Source organism: Camelus dromedarius, chromosome 32 (assembly GCF_036321535.1).
Source record: "Camelus dromedarius isolate mCamDro1 chromosome 32, mCamDro1.pat, whole genome shotgun sequence".
Taxonomy (NCBI): Eukaryota; Metazoa; Chordata; class Mammalia; order Artiodactyla; family Camelidae; genus Camelus; species Camelus dromedarius.
The window spans coordinates 15862082-15881685 of NC_087467.1; the positions used below are offsets into that span (position 1 = coordinate 15862082).

Consider the following 19604-nt stretch of genomic DNA (forward strand, 5'->3'; position numbering starts at 1 on the left):
ACTCTAGATCCCTGTAGCTTCATCCCTAGATCAAAGAAAATTGGTCATAGGGTACAGGATTTACCAACAGACAGTTTTACTAGAGGAGTAGAAGTTCTTAGGGGTTCTAGCTTCTATTACATTGAAATATTGCAGAGAACCAGAAAAGTATGGAGGAGATCCTGCTGTCATAGCATACCTTAAAAATGAAAACTCTATATAAAACACCTTTGAATTGAGTCATACTTTTCTAAAATAAAACTTAAATTCTTGTATGTATTCTTTGATTCCTAACTCACTTACATAACGAGTTAAAAAACCACTGTGCCGTGGGACTTTTATGTTTCTGAATAGTTTCTTTCGAACTATGAAAAATTAATTTAAACAAATTGGTTTGTTTTTAATAGTTAAGTCATTTAAAATGGGAAACTATAAATCTTGAAATACTCTAGTGGTAATAAATATAGCTAACAGATTTGAAGAGAACTTCAGATAGCGTTATGCTTAATTATGCTTTAATAGACTGACTGAACATGAATCAACATATAAGATAAATCTTCATGTTTTTAAATTCCCAGAGGAGTTTTTTTGGTGTAAATAAATTGATACAACTTAATTTATTTTACATCTACGAGGAAAAATAATAAATGACATTAAAGGCTTTCTGTGTACCAGGGTCTTAATGTAAGCATTTTACCTATATTAAACTTCTCAAAGTTCTTTATCAAATCACGAAGTAGTTACAATTATGAGAAAACAGCAGAAAGAAGGATATGTATTTTGCCTGAAATTACATAGCTAAGTAAGTGATGGAGTTGGCTCTAGGGTCTATGAGTAACAGAATAGGTTTTTACTATTTTACTTGAACAACATGTATTGTGTGTACAGTTAAATTTAGCTCAGAAATAAATTGATCCCAGTCACTTTTAAATCAAAGTTCTGTCAGATAATCATCTTCAGTGCTTGTGATATTGTGATTTATAAGAAAAAAATGTACTTGGTCTTCATCTTTGGTTCCTGGCTCTGAGCTTATCAAATTATCTTCACATAATTCAGTTCAGGAAATATGACTTTGCTGTAAGGTGAGGTTACTTAAATTCTAGCTCTTCATTGAATTTGTAGTTTAGTTTTTAAAATGAAATGTCTCTTTTCATTTTATGCAAAATAGATTTATTTTCCTCAAATAATATATTAATATACATTTTTTAAAGGAGGTGATTTTTTTCTTAAGAAGTGATATCTTTTATGCCTTTAAAAATGTTTACCTATATTCAGATCTGGATATGATTCAGGTTTAGTTTTAGATTTGAAAAAAAAAGGACTTCTGTGACTATTGTTTCTGCTTCTTGAAAAGAAAATTTTCAAATCTTGGGAATACATTATTAGTCATAATTATAATTACCTGAATTTTACTTTACCTTTGGGGGCTGTATTTTTTAGAAAAATTCTCACTTTAAATACTTTAATCCAAATTGTCATCTATACCATGCTTGTTGCTAAAACTTTTTGTCCCGAACTAAGATCCTGCTCTCTCCCCAAAAAACCATTCTGGATTGTTTAAGAAAATCTACCTCCTTTCAGACTTGCCATAGTATTTTTTTAAAAATACTTTTTTCTTGGTTTCATTGAGCTTTAATATTCTTAAATCTCACAAAGAAGATGCTGGTTTTCTCTAATAGAAGTACATGTTGCTTCTTGAAAGGCCTTTTTTATTTAAGTTGATTGGGTAAGACAAATGAAACAACCAGTTAAGCTCATTCCTTCTGTACTTAATTTTAACTTCAAAGCTCCTAGTTTTAACCTCTGGTTCAGTCCCATCTTACTAGATTTAAGTGGCTTTTGTTTTGTTTTTTTTTTCATGCAGGTTCTGCTCATTAATCACCACGAGTGTGGATCTGAAGAAGAGTTTATTACCTCTCTTTTTTTGAGTATGTTTAACTTCAGATACACACAACGTAGCCTCTCCTTCCCTATTAGATTCTTAGAAGGTAGTTATATTTTTATAGTCTCCTTCTTGTGACTTTGACAGTTGTGATCAATAAGAATAAAAACTATTCCTTACATATTGGGCTACTGCATGCAAATCAGTTCATTTAAAACCTCCTGGAGGTCTTTGGCATGCCAGACATAAAACCATGAGTGTTTGTTTGTGGAGGTAACCATGTTCCAAAGAAATTTAAGACTTTAATTCTTTTATCAGGAATCTGGGAGAGAGTTATCTTTTAGGTTCTGGGAATCGCTGGCTTTAAGGGGCTTGCTTTTGGTGTGTGATTTTCAAAATTAATTTAAAATGGGAAATGATAAATTAGAAATGCTCTTGTGGTGTTAGCTCTCTGAATGAATAGTAGAAATTAGCTTGTATTTTACCTATTGTATGCTTAACAAATTAGCTGATTTGTCATGTCTTATTAAACATTAATGAGCATATACTTTCCATGTTTGCAATTTTTAGACACACTGATGTATTTTTTCTTATTATACATGAATATGATGAATGAAATGTAATACATAACTAATTCTTTTTTTCTTTTTTTTTTTTGTATCTAGGGCTGGAAAAAGGAAAGAATTCTGGCTGAATATCCTGATGGCAGGATAATAATGGTTCTTCCTGAAGACCCAAAGTATGCTCTGAAAAAGGTAAGTTTCTAATGGAAGTACATGTAGAATGATTAATATAATTTTGCAGCTAATTTTAAGAGGATGAAATATTGCTAGCAGAGTGCATTTAAACACCAATTCTGAAAATAAGAAATAAGTAATTAAAGAATACAACCCACTGAAAAATTATGCTTAAACTTTGTAGTTTGTCTAGCATATGTGAAATGAATTGTCTCATATTACCAATAATTTGAGTGATGGTATAGAAGACAGTAATGAATAATGTCACATAAGTGACTTCAGGAGTCAGAATTAAAATAAAAATCTGAATCATAATAATGCAGAAAATTAATAAATGTCATTTCATTCTGAGAGTAAATTTCTACATAAAAGCTTATTGTAGAAGGGGATCTAGTAATAGGTCATAGTAATCCTTAAGTTAAACATGAGATAATCATAATGTTAAGATAAAAAACAAGATTTATGCTATTTATAAAATAATGTAGAAAACTTAAAATCCTCTAATCTAGTGTGAGCCAGGTTTTACTCCAGTTCAGGGTTCAGAGAAGTGAACCAGAGAGATAATGATGTCTGGAACCATTTTATTGTATAGAATATCCTAGAAGTCAAGAAACCGTAAGACACAAACCTATTTTTAAACAATATGTTAATTACAGTTTCAAATAATATACTCAAAATGTTTTTCCTCCAGATGCTTTTTCAGAAGTACCTCATAATGTAAAGCAGTGGATCTGATTCTTTATCTGAAAAACTTAATTAAACTAGAGTGTATCCAACGTGTCTAGAAACATAAGGAAAGTAGTTTATTGTACTTTCCTCAGGATAATAGTTGGACCTCTTTAAATTTGGGAATATTTTGCCTGAAAGGGAGCTTGACGAAAAATACTTTGAACTTTTTATTTTAAAATACCCCTAATGTTCTACTTACAGTACAGCTAATCCTCAAACAACAGTTGGTGGGGGTTGTTAATCCATAATTCACTATGCTTGGTTTCTCTGTATTCTTGGGTTTAACCAACCACAGACTGTGTACCACTGTAGTATTTACTATTGAAAAATATCCATGTATAGGTTTTGACCAAGCCTATTCAAACCCGTGTTGTTCAGGGATCAGCTGTTCAAGTTTATCCTGTGGTTCCTGACTTGAGATACCCTGTATAAACGAGTGAACAATCCCAGATACCCAAATAAGCTCCCATACTACCACTGTGGAACAGTGTAGACAGCATTTAGAATGACACATAAACATGCCACCTGTCTTATATTTGATACATTGATTCTTGCACAAAAATAAATACTTGTTTAATGTTGGATTACTAGTGGACTAAATGAAAATTAAATTCTGGAATTTTTTGGAATTCCAGCTGTTATCATTTGTAAATGCACTGTGGGTACTTTGCTTCACCACATGTGGCATCCTGACATTTCTTAACAAGACTCCTCAGTAAATTCTAATTTCCTCATTTTAATTTCTCAGAGCAAAATCATGGTAACCTATGATTCAGTATATTACTAGGTAGTAATCCATAATAGGTTAAAAATTAAAATCTAAGAAATTATTAGTCATTTCCCTTCAGAAATTGAATCAGGAGTTGTATTGTGGGATATTGTTCCAAGATTAGGACGACTTGAGTTTTCATTGCTGAATAAGGGATATATTACATGATATTCTGCATGTGAGAAGTATGAGTACTTAACCTGTTATTTACATTTTAAACTTAGTGTCACAAATGAATGTTTATTGGACTGAATATTTGCAGATTTGTTTTTTAAGTGAGGAAGGAGCTAATGTGAGTGCTTACAAAAATCTTTGAAGGTGGTCAGGGGTATAGCTCAGTGGTAGAGCACATGCTTGGTATGCACGAGGTCCTGGGTTCAATGCCCAGTGCCCCCGTTAAGGGGTAAAATTTTTTCTTTTAATTTAAAAATAAAACAAAAATCTTGACTTCTAGTACTTACAGAAGTTTGAGCTTATCTTACTTGACCTTGACCACAGTTCGAGGAGGTAAACCTAAAGAAGCACAGTTTGATGCCATATTAACATTGTGGATTCAAATCCCTGCTCTTTGGTTCTAGATGTCTAATATCTGACATGGGAAAGTTACTTAACCTATGAATTTTATTTCTTCCATATGCAAGGTGAGGAACTATAAACCTCTAAGGGGTATTGGATTTAAATAAGATAATAGTCATAAAGTGCTTTGCATAATGTCTGGCCTGTAAATGGTTGATAAGGAGTAAACATGTACTCTGTACTCACTTCCATTTTACTGATGAGAGTACTAATTAAGGCTTGGGAAGAAGATAAATGGATTGTCTGGCTAAGATTGCAGTGAAATTCTCTCCAATCTCAGACCCATGATGCTTCTTTCTAATGGGAAGCCTTGATGTTCTTATTACTTATAGTAGGAACTCTCATTCCTCTTGTTCCCAGATTGTTGGACTTGACATTACTCTCCATTCTTTCCTCATTTTTACAAATTGGCCCACAGGGCTTGAAAAACAATTGTTGGTCAAGACAGTCATTCAGAAGCACTCTTTAGAGGATGTTCTTTGGAATAATATACTCAACGTACTGAACTGAAACTGTATTTTTACATGTATAAAATACTTTCATTGTTAACAAAAATATTGTTCTTTATTTAATAGGTTGACGAGATTAGAGAAATGGTTGATAATGATTTAGGATTCCAACAGGCTCCACTAATGTGCTATTCCAGAACGAAAACACTTCTGTTTATTTCTAATGACAAAAAGGTAGTTGGTTGCCTAATTGCAGAACATATCCAATGGGTAAGTGATTTTTTGAAGAGTGGTCGTATGTAGTTTGGTGTTTAAAGAGTTACAGAAACAACCCAATCCTGGTAAAGTTATCAACATTTTATGTAAGGAAGAGTGTGAATGCAAGAATTCCTGTGTGTAATTCTCTTCTATAGTGGAGTTATATCTTGCTTGGGAATTAGGTTCTCAGATCAGTATGTAAGGTTAAAATCATATAAATTTTATAAAAATCCTATAAAATACTGTTAACTTTTGTGTAGGAAGTTTCTTTATTGGCTAATAATGTAATTGTCTATCTCAGTCCCTTCAGCACTAGAATAAATCAGGAGTTGGCAAATTATAGCCAGCCTGTTTTTATAAAGTTTTTATTGTAAGACCGCCATGCCCATTTGCTTACGTATTGTCTGTTGCTGCTTTCACACTGCAGAGACTGAGTTGGCTAGTTGGAACTGAAGCCAAGTATGCTGCAAAGCCTAAACTACTTACTACCTGGCTCTTTATGAAAAGTTTCCGACCCTTGGAATAGATCAGCCACCTCTGAGCTCTTGATGAGGAGTTGGCTTGTATTTAAGAGACAAGTTGTACAAAAAACAAATAATAGAATCACAGTAAGAGCGATGTGTTCACATTATGAAAGTTGTGTAGAAACCAAGTTAGACTAACTTAAGAGAACAGAGGATTCTGGACTTCCTAATCATTCTCACTTTGAGGCATACCCCACGTGAATCCTGTCTTTTTCAGATGAGTTCTTGCTCATTAATTCAGTGTGCATTAGATTTGACTTCTGTCTAGTTGATATTGTTCAGTACATTAATAGTTGCCTGCAAATGTATGCTTCATCATAACATTTTCTAATAAAGTGCAAAGTCAAAACAACTGTGCATGAGTTAATTTCTATATGCTAAGATACATTAGAAAAAAATTCAGCCTAAAATGGTATAGTTTATGAAACTTACTATTTGTAATAACAAAACTAATTTAAATAAATAGCTGACAAGATAGTTTGGAGATATAAATTTGATGTAAAATGACTAATTCATAGAGGCGTACTGTATTATAATTGAGTTAATTTTACATAGTGCAGATTTTTTTGTTTTGTAGGTTTTTTTTTTTTTTTATTGCAATGGGTATATTCTTTGCTTTATCACTTAACCCTACTTGCTAGGTCTCTGAGTCTTGATTGTCGTCCCACTGTTAAGAAATATCAGCAATGTCATGCTTGGTTTACCTGAATGCCAGAGTGCTCTCAGTGTGTATTGGATAACTGTGTTGTGTGTTTAAGGATTGTCCTTAGCAACTCGCCCCCCTTAATTTCATTCCAGCCAGCGTGATTCATTATTCCTGAGGATGATTGATAGTAAGATACTCATTTGAGGGAAGTGTCACCTTTTGTATAGGACACACGTTAAATAAAATTGATGATTGAAACAGTTGAAGTTAATTAGATGAGGGAAATTAAATAGATATTTGAAGTCAGATGTGCAGAGTGACCAAGATATTTACAAATTTTATAATAGAATATTCTTAAATCTATTTGGCAAATGACTCTGCATTAAGAGAAACTGCAGACACTGTCTTGTTTTTGACTGTTTCTTACAGTGTTCTTTGGTTGGTTGTTGTTTACAGTGATTGTCCTTTGGTAAACCCTTGTGTTTTTAAAATATCTATTCTATCCAGTTCCAAAAATGGCTTGTAGCAGTGTTTAGATTAGAACATAGCTGTGTAATGCTTGCTTGTTTTTTGACTCTCAGTTGCGTTGTCTAAGTTTGTATAATGTCCCAGAGGGCTGGTCATGTCCTTTTTTGGCCACTAGACTGATAGAAGAGATGTATGCTTTTTAAAGTACTACTTTACTATTTATGTTAAAAGAAATGGGTGTGTGGAGAAAGGACGTTCCTAAATTCTTGATTCCTCTGCCGTCTAGTCCTGGTTCCTGCACAGATAATGAACCCTAGAGCTATGGCAGCAATCACAGAAACGGTTGTTACTGCTGAGTTCTTAACACGTACTTTTGCCTGTCCTTAGAATATGGAAAGTAGAGAAAACTAATACTCAGTTCCTATTATGTGCCAACCATGATGGCAGGATGCTTTGTATATATTACCTTGTTAATCTCTCAGCACTTCTCTGAAAGAGGTGATGGAGATGTCCAATTTATAGGTGAGGAACCCAAAGCTTAATTAATTTCATCTCTTGGTCACATAATTAGTAAGTGAGTTAGAACAGAATGTAGATCTAGGTCTGTTTATTTCCTAAAATGAGAGTCCCCGCCTAAGTGGTCCCCAAAATTTGTTAAGAAACCCGACAGAAGTAGCGGCCTCCTCACTAAGGTCAGTACTAGAGACAGTTGCTTAATAATATTCTCACTTTTTTTTTTTTAATATTCTCATGTTAAAATCCGCACCCACCCCAATTTTGCTACATATAGGGCTACAGAGTTATAGAAGAAAAACTTCCAGTTATCAGGTCAGAAGAAGAAAAAGTCAGATTTGAAAGGCAGAAAGCCTGGTGCTGCTCAACATTGCCAGAGCCTGCCATCTGCGGAATTAGTCGAATATGGGTGTTCAGCATGATGCGCCGGAAGAAAATTGCTTCTCGCATGATTGAATGCCTAAGGTAACTTGAATGCAGTGCTTCAAATCATTTTCAGTGGTTTAGGATTTAAGCAAAGATTGACATTTAGTTAATTTTAATTATGTAACCTTTTTTATCTTAATTTAAATTTTGCATAAGATTGTATGTTGGATCTGTGGGTACTTTCTATGTAAAATTATACAGTAATTACACATTTGTTTTTTGCTCTTTAAAGCATCTTTGCTAAATGATTAATAGAAGAGGTTAAAATTATTTATGCAAATGAGGTTTTTTAGGTCGGTGTCTTGTTTTTGTTTATTCATAAAACCCCTGTCTACTATTTATCTGTAGGTATAGCTTTCAAAATAATCCGTCATTGTTGTGAGATCCTAAGGCTCTAGGAATCTTAGAGCCTTACTTTGTTTCTGATCTCTCCCCCTTATTTTTAATCAATGAGCAGTGATCCAGAAGGGCTTAAATCTACCTAACCTTCTCGAGAGGAGAGGCAAGTCTGTTTTTTTTTTTTTAACATTTTTTATTGAAGAGGCAGGTCTTGTTTTTAGCTTTTTTAGAACTTAATCTAGAAAATGCAGCTGATTAAATAATAATCCTAAATTAGGGTATTGTAAAAAAGGGTATCTTTTAAAACTTAGATCTTGTCACAACCATGAGATGGTTCTAGTTTATAAAAACATAAAACAGTTTGGTCATTGTGTTTGTTCTGCGCAGTAGTGATGATTGCCACTGAAAGCTTCCTGTTAAAACCATAGAGGTTTCTAACTTTTTTCATTTGTTGTTCTTTATGTACCCATCTCACCTTGTTAAGATTACAGTATGAAAATTCTACTAATAGTCTATATCCTGGGAAAATTTTAAACTTTTTGGTTTGGTTTTTTTTGGGGGGTAGGTAAATTAGGTTTTTTTTTTTTTTTTAAACGGAGGTATAGGGGATAAAACATTTTAAAATAACAGCTTTACTGAGATATAATTAAAGCATAAAATTAATCTTTTTAAATTAATCATTTAATTTTTTTCTTTTAGTTTTATTGAGATGTAACTGACATACAGCACTATATAAGTTTAAGGTGTACACCAAAATAATTTGACTTACAGTACATCATGAAATGATTATCACAATAAGTTTAGTGAACATCCATCACCTCATATAGATACCAAATTAAAGAAAGAAAAAATTTTTTCCTTGTAAGGAGAACTCTTAGGATTTACCCTCTTGAGACAACTTTCATGTATAACATACAGCAGTGATAATTATATTTGTCATGTTGTGCATCATATCCCTAGTACTTATCTTATAAATGGAAGTTTATACCTTTTGACTGCCTATATCCAATGCCCCCTCCCCACCAGCCTCCACTTCTCTTAACCACAAATTTGATCTCTTTTTATGAGTTTGTTTCTGAAGTATAATTGACCTGCAACTATGTTATTTCCTGTTACACAACATAGTGTTTCCATAATTCTATACATTTAAAAATGATCACCATAATAAGTCTAGTTATGGTATGTCACCAAAGATATTTCATAGTTATTGACTATATTCTCCACACTGTACATTTCATACCCATGACACACTTATTTTGCAACTGGAAGTTTCTATCTCTTAATCTCCCACACCTACTTCTCTCTCAGCCCTCTCACCTCCCCTTGCCCCCCACAACCACCTGTTTGTTCTCTGTATTTATAACTATGTTTCTGTTATGTTTGTTCATTTGCTTTGTTTCTTAGATTCCACGTAAAAGTAAAATCATACAGTATTTGTCTTTATCTGACCCTTTGGGTCCTTCCATGTTGTTGCAAATGGCAAGATTCCATTCTATTTTATGGCTGATAGTCTATTGTGTGTGTTGTATTTGTGTGAGTGTATACACACACACTACATCTTCCTTATCCGTTTATCTGTTGATTGGCATTTAGATTGCTTCCATATCTTGGCTATTGTAAATAATGCTGCATTGAACATAGAGGTGCATAGATGTTTTCTAATTAGTGTTTTGTTTTCTTTGTGTAAATACCCAGGAATGGAATTGCCGGGTTATGTGCTAGTTCTGCTTTCAGTTATTTGAGTAATGGCCATACTGTTTTCCATAGTGGCTGTACCAATTGACATTCCCACCAGCCGTGTACGAGGGTTCCCTTTTCTCTGCATCCTTGCCAACACTTGTTATTTGTTGTCTCTTTGATAACAGCCTTTCTGACAGGTGTGAAGTGATACCTTATTGTGGTTTTGATATGTATTTCCCTAATGATTAGTGATGTCAAACATGTTTTCATATGCCTATTGGCCATCTCTATGTCTTTCTTGGAAAAATATCTTTGCAGATTCTCTGCCCATGTTTTAACCTGGTGGTTTGCTTTTGATGTTGAGTTGTATGAGTTCTTTGTATATAATATCCTTATTGGATATTTCATTTGTAAGTATCTTCTCCTATTCAGTAGGTGGCCTTTTTTTCATCTTTTTAAGGTGACACTTCACCGGGTTTTAGGATATTCAGAAGGCTGTGTAACCATCACCACTGCCTAATTCTAGGAATTTCCATCACTTTCCCCCAAAACCCGATACCTATTACAGTCACTCCCTGTTCCTTCTCCCCAAGTTCTGGCAACCACTAATCTACTTTTGTCTCAATAGATTTGCCTATTCTGAACATTTTTAATAAATTGATTCCTATAATATATGACCTTTGGTGCCTGGTTTCTTTCATCTAACGTTTTGAGGATCATCCATGTTGTAGCATGTATCTATTCCGTTCCTCTTTTATTGTCAAGTCATATTCCTGTACACACAAACACACACACACACATCACATTTTATCTATCAGTTGAACAACACGTGGGTTTCCACTTTTTGGCTATTATGAATGATAATTTGTGTTATTCTTTTTGTCACTTGTGTTTTTAGTGTCATATCTAAGAAACCAGTCTTCATCCAAGGCCACAAAGATATACCTTTATTTTCTTTCAAGAGCTTAAATTTTAGTTCTTACCTTTAGGTCTTTGATCGTTTTTAAGTAAAATTTTGATGTGAGGCAGGATCTAACTTCATTCTTTTGCATGTGGATATCCAGTTGTTCCAGCACCATTTTATTAAACAGACTTTTCTTTCCCATTGAATGGTCTTGCCACCTTTGTCAAAAATGATTGATCATAAATGTGAGGGGTTTTTTCCTGTCTGGACTCTTAATTCTATTCCTTTGGTCTGTTCTTATGCCAGCAGCCTATTGTCTTGAACACCATAGCTTTGTAGTGTGTTTTGAAATAAGGAAATGAGAGTTCTCTAATTTGTTCTTTTCTTAAGAGTCTTTGACTATTCAGTGTCTCTTGCATTTTCATATAAATTTTAGGACCAGGTTGTCAATTTTTGCAAAGAAGCCAGCTGTAGATCAATTTGGGAAGTAATGACATTTTAACAATATTAAGTCTTCTTTCTGATTCATAAACATGGGATGTCTTTCTGTTTGTTTAAATTTCCTTTAATTTCTTTCAGCAATGCTCTATAGTTTCCATTTTTTTAGGTCTATCACTTCTCTGTTAAATTTAATCCTAAATATTTACTCTTTCAATGTTATTACAAATGGACCTGTTTTCTAAATTTCATTTAAGTTTTTAGTAGCTATCTTATATCCTGCAGCCTTGCTGAACTCTTTTTTTTATTAGATCTAATAGTTATTTTGTGAATTCCTTAGGATTTTTGTATATAAAGATCATGTCATCTGTAAAGAGATAATTTTACTTCTTCCTTTCCAATCTAGTTGCTTTTTATTTCTTTTTCTTGTCTAGTTGGCCTGGTTGAATAGAAGAGGTCTGAGCAGACATAACCTTACCTTGTTCCTGATGTCTGAGGAAGAGTTTTCAGTCTTTTTTACCATTAACTTTGATGTCTTTTGATGGTCTTTATCAGGTTGAGAAAGTGCCTTCTACTCAGAGATGAGTATTTTTATCATGAAAAGGTGTTGTGTAAATGTTTTTAAAACTATTGCTGCTTTTATAAGACAATTATTTTTTAACAGTTTCTAGAATATACAATATTACCTAGAAAGTTTTTCGGTTCAAATTGTATTTGACAGGTCTTTTCAATTTTAATGATTAATAAGTAATATACTTTTCTTTTTTACCCTTCCATGTCTCTCCTTTTTTTAATAGGAGTAACTTTATATATGGCTCATATTTGAGTAAAGAAGAAATTGCTTTCTCAGATCCTACTCCTGATGGAAAACTGTTTGCAACACAGTACTGTGGCACTGGTCAGTTTCTGGTATATAATTTTATTAATGGACAAAATAGCACCTAAACTAAATTCATGCCTACAGTATCAGAAGACATCTACTGAAGAGAATGGATTGGTTGCTGACTTTAACCAGGAACTAGGGCCATTTTTATTACAATGAACTCAGGACTGGCAACAACCATAAGGTTGTTCCATTTTCATAAAATTGGAAAAAATGCAGTAATTGCTTATTGTTGTTTTGTTTTTTAAAGAAGATATTTTATTATCTTTTACAGAAATTTATGATTGATGTATTTTATCTATAGTTATTTAGACATGTTTACATGCAGCAGGTAATTGTTCATAGTGGACTGAAAACTAATGCAAGGACTATGGTCTCAGTGATAAGTATATTTTGAAGTTCTTAATTATGGAAATATACCAGTGTAGCTTGGTACTGTATTTTTTCATATTGATCTCTGATACCAGTTATAGTTTTAAAGATTGTATTTTCAGAGTGGAAACCAATGTTTTTGCATTATTATTCAAAAAGGGTCAATGTTACGTGTTTAGGAATTCAAGGCTAATTCTTAAACGACCTGAAATATACTTTAAAGGAATCCTCACAGAAAAGTAAAGCTCCATTAGCCAGGAGAATTTGAACTATTGCGCTTTTCCTTCCATTTCTCTCCTTCCTACTCTATGATAGCAGGAAGGAGGTGGAAGGTGGGAAAGAATTGAAGCTTTCCTTCCTGGAGAGCTATAAATAACTAGAATTAGAATGGTACCCTCTCATTTATTATTCTTTCATTCTGGCTTCACTTTTTAAAGTAAATGGCAACTTGGCACACTTAGGCTATTAACAAATCCCAAAAGGGTTTATAAAAATCTGTGGAATAGTTGCAGGCTAAATATGGATGACTTGGTATCTGCTTTGTTACTCCTCAGAAATACTACACTGGGTATATGCCCTCATTAGTGGACTTCATTTTGATACTTGTCTATCCTTCATAGTGCCCTCTACTTTTAAAGGGTTTGTATGTTGAAAAACTGCTGTGGCCTTTTATGACCTGTATATAATGTAGAGTAAAATAAAATACTTGATAGCTTTTTCTAAGTGATAAATGTGATAATGGTGTGTTGTTACTGTGCTTTTTTCAGGGAGTTTGTTAGGTTTGATACCTTGAAATAAGATTACAGCACTGGCTTCTTTAAAGGTAGTTTTTACCACTTTGCCAAAGGATCAGAATGTCATTAGCATCTCCAAAAGACAAGATCCTAACATGAGAATTTTCTGGTATTCCAAAGAAGAGCCATGGCCCAAGAATGAAGCACCACTATGGTTTAATATAGATTAATTTTCTGAGCTGAAATTAGAACCAACTAAAAATTAGGGCTTTTAATAAGATTAACAGGCAGGTATATATTTTATCCCCCATAAATATATGCTTTTAAAATTAATGGAGTCGTGTAAGGCTCTGTACTCTGTAGGGCGGAGTGGTAAGGCAGTGTAAATATTTCCCTCTGATTGATCTTGACACTGCTTTTTCCTTTGGACTTGAGATTCTTCTAGCCATCCCTGGTCTCATTGTGTACCTGGCAGTGATCTTAATTTTTTTTGAAACAGGATGAAGTTTTCAGGTGTAGTGTAGATGTTCTAGTAACTGTTAATCTTATAACACAGGCCCAATTTCCATATAAGCAATAGTATGCTTCTTTGGGGAGCCAAACTTGGTAGTTTCAGGGGGACTGGAGGGTAGAGAGGATATATTGATTGGTTTAAAGGTTACAATTACTAGAAATACAGTTTATTTTCATGTTTATATTAAAGATATCCTCTCAAATAACTTTTACAGTCTAGCTATTTTTCTTAGAATTAATAGTACCTAGCATTTGTTTGCCATGTGTCATACCTTGTGTTTAATTATCATAACCCCATGAAGTGGAGTTTACAAGTGAGGAACTTAGAAGATAATTGAGGACTACAGTAGCAGTCTTTGTGAAAGATGTTGAAAACCGAACTAAAGCTGTGATGTGTGGATGAAGATGAAGAGACAGATAAACTTTGAGAAGATAAAATTGAAGAATCGATGGAGCTGATAACGGACCAGAGAAGGATCATGACAGACAATCTAGGGTAGTTTTGATTTGGATAATTGAGGAGATAGATTTACTGAGAAGGGCTTACTGGAGAATTATGTTGGGAGGATTGGCTGGGGAAGGATGAGCTCAGTTTTGGTCACAGTTTTAAGATGGTTGCAGAATCTCCAAGTGGAGAACTCTATTTGGTATATAACGGGAGATGTAGATCTAGAGTTTGGGAAAAGTCTAAACTCAGGATTTTATTAATTTAGTTATAGGAAGGTTTAGAAGAGATCACCACCCTGGGGTTTATAAAATGAGAGGGTAGGGGAGAGTTGTGAGGAACACTGTCATTTAAGAATCTCACAGAAGAACACCTGAGAATGCACATGCAAGGGAAGAGCCGGAAGAGAGTGGTAGACACCAGGACTCGGAGAACGCGCAACCTCGTTACACCATAAGTGAAGGCTGAAGAGGGACGTCAGAGAAAGAGGAGCAGTTTCTACGGAGCGGTGGAGGCACTGGTGCATGCAGTGAGTAAACACTAATGAGCCACTAACTTCAAAAGAGGTTGATTCCATAGCTGCTGATTATATGAAGGTACCTATAACCTTTCTCTCACCTACCCTTGAATAATTGTTGGTCCATCATAAAAGTGTCTTGTAGATAGACATAGGAACCATAAGTAAAGACAGGAACCACAAGATCTTATGGGTCAGGCCCTTGTCTGCATGGACATAACAATGGTTTTGTTTCATTTTGTAAGAATCAGTATTCTACCAGTTCATAATATGCAAGGGTCAACTTGGTATATCTACGAAATGCATGACTGTCATAAGAACAGTAAGTACAATAGACATGCAGTGATATTTTAATTGTTGTTGCTTACTTTGCATGGCTGCCCAACTAGGGCGTCTGGGTAGGAACACAGCCACATTCCTGCCTAGCTGTATTTCACTAGGGGTTAAGATGGCTAAGTTGATTTCAAGGGTAGTGACTGCAAACATACATACACTTCTTACCTAGTCTCTTGGCTCTTGGGACTTCTGGTGGATAAAGGGAAGATTCTGTCTTAGAACAAAGTAGTGGTTAGAAAACTTACTGTTGCCTTTTCTTTCTTATAACTTATTCCATCTGCTGTGATAGTCCCTGAAGTACAGTTGACCCTTGAACAACATGGGAGTTAGGGGTACCAACCCCCACATAGTCAAAAATCAGGTATAACTTCATGGTTGGCTCTTCATAGCAGCAGTTTCACATCTGCAGTGTCAACCAACTGTGGGTGGTATAGTGCTGTAGTAGTTTATTGAAAACACTCTGCTTATAAGAGGACACGTGCAGTTCAAATCTCTGTTGTTGACGGATCAACCATAGATGCTTTCCTTAGCTCTGTACTTGACCATTAAGAGCGTAAGGAATTTATAGTGTGAATGGCTTTTCCTTGGCCTCAGAGGTCCTTCCTGAGGTTACCTTTAGTGATGTTTTTTTTTTCCAAGAAAGTCAGTTTCAGTGTTTTAGCAATATTCTCTTAGACCCAGAGGAGGCGTAAGGGCCAATTTCCATGACTAAAGACAAGCCTGAGGATGGTCTGTACCCTGGATGTTGTTTAGCTCTGTGTAGTTGAATGTGAAGGGACAGCAGTCAGGGTTTCACAGTTCTTAGTCTCTCTACGGCAGCTGCTTTGAGTATGCTGTGGAACACTGCAGTTTCTACTTGCTTCTGAATCTGTCATCATACGAATATTTTTTGCCCCTCCTAAGGTAACAGGGATCTTTGGCTCTCAAGAATGTTTTTTTGGTTCTGTATCAAAGTCCATTATTTTAGCAGTCTTATTTCAGTATAATAGAATTGAACATCATCTTTTTCCTGGAACACCAAAGTTATTTCTTCTTAAAAGTTGTTAAAATTAGAGTTCAGAAATAAATCAGAGAGTAACACCTTATGTTACACTACTCGGTTCCACCAACCCAGAGTTCTGCTTCTTGGGACACCAGGAATATAGCTGCCATGTATAAAAAAGATTGGGGATGTACCATGAATATTTCTAACACCTCTTTAATAATTTTTAGATCTGTTCTCCGCGGTTATGTAGCACTCTGCAACTGGGCATGATGTGTAGATTCTTTATACGTGTATATCTTCTTTGTATAAGCTATAGATTTTAAGTCAAATAGTTATTTAGCATTTTCTTGGACTGTTATGCCAGAGTAGTAGAATCTTAGCATCATCCTATCCATGATATGTGGACTTCCAGCCTTTATTGGAATTTGCCAGAGTCAGGGAGGGAGTTCATTCCATTTTTGATAATACCAGAAAATTAAAGAAAACAAATTTTCTTTTTTGGGGGGAGTGGGAGAGAATTTTAATACATTCACCAAATTAAATGAAAGGACAAGAACATACTGTAGACACAACTTAAGACAATTTAGAATCAAACAAAATGTGAGGTAGACTGACTAGTGAAATTCACCAAATTTTGGTTAAGAAAATTTTACAGTAATAGAGTCACACAGGTGCCTCCTTTTCTAAAAGATCACAAAAAAGCAATTGCTTAAATTACAGCCAAAATAATTGAATACAGCAATGCTCATTGTAATTTTAGTTTACATTCAGTATTAACCTGTGTGAACTGTCATATATGGCAAGGTTCAACAGGTCTGTAGGTCATTATTATGCGGGCTGAGGGAATACACTCATACCACAATATTCTAAGGAATGGCAAGGCTCGAAGCAGAACACACCAAGGTATGTGTTAACAAATCATTGTGTCCTATGCTTGTGCAATTTTATCCTTAAAGGAGAAGGACCTGACATTCTCTAAAAAAAATTATACTGATAAGGTGATTTTAAAAGACCCAAAACTTTAGGAAGATAGGCATTGAAAGAATAGGCAGATCAATTTGAATTCTCCATCATTGGGGTGACGGTCTTTTGGCTTTATTCTGGCATTTCTTTTCCACAGTATTTAAGAGATCATAATCATTTGGAGTCCCTGCAGCTAAACTAACTACTTAATTTTTTTTCTTAGACTGTGAAGCCATAAAGCCAGAAGAAACCCTGAGAAGCCCATCTGTCCCAGGTACAACTGTTTTAGGATTATTTCAAGTATTTTATTTGCCCTATGTAGTAAATATTATTGGAGTATTGCACAAACCATGGGTTTCTTGGTATCATCTGCATCAGGCCCTTTCAACAAAACAGGAACAATTGAATTACATTCGTATCTGAATCAATCTGCTTCAGAACGCACATACCTCTTTGCCAAAAATTCTGCTGTACTAAAATCAAGGAATATTTTTAAAGCACATGTAAGGTAGGTCCTCTTTGAAGGTGAGTTAAAAATGGAGTTTAAAGGAATTGTTCATTTCAAGATATATTTAAAACATCATAAGCTATATGAAAACCAAAAGATCTGAAATCATTTTCCAATTAGTACATTGCTTTTTTTCACTAGCTGTAAACTCCTTGTTGTCACAAACTAATAAAGCTGGTCAGTTAACACTATTTGTTTTCGGTAAATGCAGGCTTAGTAGGTCCCTCAGTTTCAGGCCACCAATAAGACATTGATTCAAGTAAAAACAGCCATTTTAAGTGGGGATAGAGTGTTACACATGGGCTAATGAGAAAAATGCCCAGAGATTTAGTGCTGAGAACTGCAGTAATTTAAGAGTAAACTTCTAATAGACTTAGTAGTTCCAGAATATTTTCTAAAAATCTTTTTTCGATTAAAATTTGTAGTAAGAAATCTGTAAAAACTTAAGACCCCCTGGTAATTTTAATGAGTCAGAGACTTAATGGAATCTTCCTTACTCCTCACACACACAAAATCACCAGAAAGATTAAGTAAAACAGCCTCTTTATGGTTGTTTCCCATTCCAGCACTTTCTGGGGTGGTGTCAGTGTAAGGCAGCTAATGTTCATTCCGTGTATCTCTGAAGGGAAATGAACTAGGTCCACTCCACGTGGAACCTTAGCCTGCCAGACTTTCGCTTTGCTAGGGGTGAATGCTAACACCTTCCTAACTGGCTCAGCTACTGAGTCAGATTCTCCTTGTTCAAGATTAATCGCTTCTTATTCTCACAGGCATGATGTGCTTAAGAGACTGGAAACATTTTTAAAGAATGAAGAAAGCGAAAGAACTTAAACCAGGAGAAGCTGCATAAATACACACAATGCCTGCCCTGCATTTACTAATTTGTTTGTTCAGTTTAAATAGTAAACTTTTAACTCCTGTGGAAATTTTGCCAAAAGTTTCAATACATATAAGATTATAAATCTTAAACTAACACTGCACAGAGAAAGACAAAGCTACTTCTTTTTTTTAAATACAGATATCTTCTACATTCTATCATTTCAGACCCCTGAGTAATACTGTACCAAAGTACAGATCTGAAGAGAAACTGAGGGTTCAGGCCTCAGACATTAATCTTCAGTTAATTCCACACCAGCGGTGTGAGTCTCATGTAACACATTCAGGCTAGCTAATGCTGAGAGTCAGTTTTCCCCCGACACAGCACAGTAGAAAAAACGATGCAGTCTCCATGTTGCTTCTCCAAAGTATTTGCTCCTCAGGCTCGCGCGGGCAGACCACGTCTTAAGTAATTGCATGACTACCTAGGGTGAACTTTAACCTGAATTTAAGGTCCTGAAATTGAAATTGAAGGAGAGTGATGCCCCCAAAGGCCCGGATCAGGTTTGGGGTGGGGTGGTTCTTTGGAGAACAGACAAATATGTTGCACTTTGTTCCACAGTGATTGTACTTTAAAGGAAAAAAAATCCCAAATAATTGTTTCTGCCCTACCCCACCTAGGCATCCCTTTGCCAGTTTTGGTCTCTTCAAAAGCTCATACGTGACGTCCAGTGAGAAAGTAGAGGGGCTTGTCATCACTGCTGTTAGCAGTTTGGAACTCGTCCCGGAGGCGAAACTGCCACTCATCTTCTAGCTCTAAGCGGACAATCGTTTGGCGTAAGGAACTTCTGTCTTGGCAAATGACACACAGGGTAGCACCTTCAGGAAGAAAGCAGAAATGTGTCTCAGGCTCAGGGACTGAAATGATAAAGAACCCTACCACCTCTCCCTCTGATTATATCCCCTAACACATGTGAGATCAACGTCCAGGTGAGTAACCTATCTGAACTGTTCACTTTATAGTGTATTTTGAATAAGCAGTATTTAACAAATTCAGAAGTTTAGAAGAGCGTAAAGTAAAAAGCCTTCCAACCGCATCACCCCTCCCCTGTGCTCGTGTTAAAACCCAGGTGGTAACATTTCCCATGTCCCTCCACAGCGTCCTTGGCTTCTACCCACTCTGTGCCAGCAGCACCCCACCCTGGGACAACCTAA

At 35.1% G+C, this 19604-nt stretch overlaps 2 protein-coding genes and 1 non-coding gene across 6 annotated transcripts in view; 2 read left to right on the forward strand and 1 right to left on the reverse strand.

The window, feature by feature from the left end:
- The window catches only part of ESCO1 (establishment of sister chromatid cohesion N-acetyltransferase 1), a 48134-nt gene extending 34823 nt beyond the window's left edge, over positions 1-13311 (forward strand). For 3 of the 4 annotated variants that reach the window (XM_064481550.1, XM_064481549.1, XM_010976763.3), the window contains 4 exons: positions 2527-2616; positions 5248-5391; positions 7808-7995; positions 12115-13311. In XM_064481550.1, coding sequence (XP_064337620.1) covers positions 2527-2616; positions 5248-5391; positions 7808-7995; positions 12115-12262 — 570 coding nt within the window. In that variant the 3' untranslated portion in view covers positions 12263-13311. Of the gene's footprint in view, positions 1-1843; positions 1968-2526; positions 2617-5247; positions 5392-7807; positions 7996-12114 lie in introns of those variants that run through there. The other variant, XR_010378685.1, reaches the window with a different exon arrangement.
- TRNAT-GGU (transfer RNA threonine (anticodon GGU)) lies at positions 4421-4492 on the forward strand. The gene has a single exon. It is a non-coding gene; the product is annotated as a tRNA-Thr (tRNA).
- Positions 13312-16381: 3070 nt separating the features above from the next.
- Positions 16382-19604, reverse strand: part of GREB1L (GREB1 like retinoic acid receptor coactivator) — a 213073-nt gene continuing 209850 nt past the window's right edge. The window contains exon 34 of the mRNA XM_064481548.1: positions 16382-19268. Coding sequence (XP_064337618.1) covers positions 19105-19268 — 164 coding nt within the window. The 3' untranslated portion in view covers positions 16382-19104. The remainder of the gene's footprint in view (positions 19269-19604) is intronic.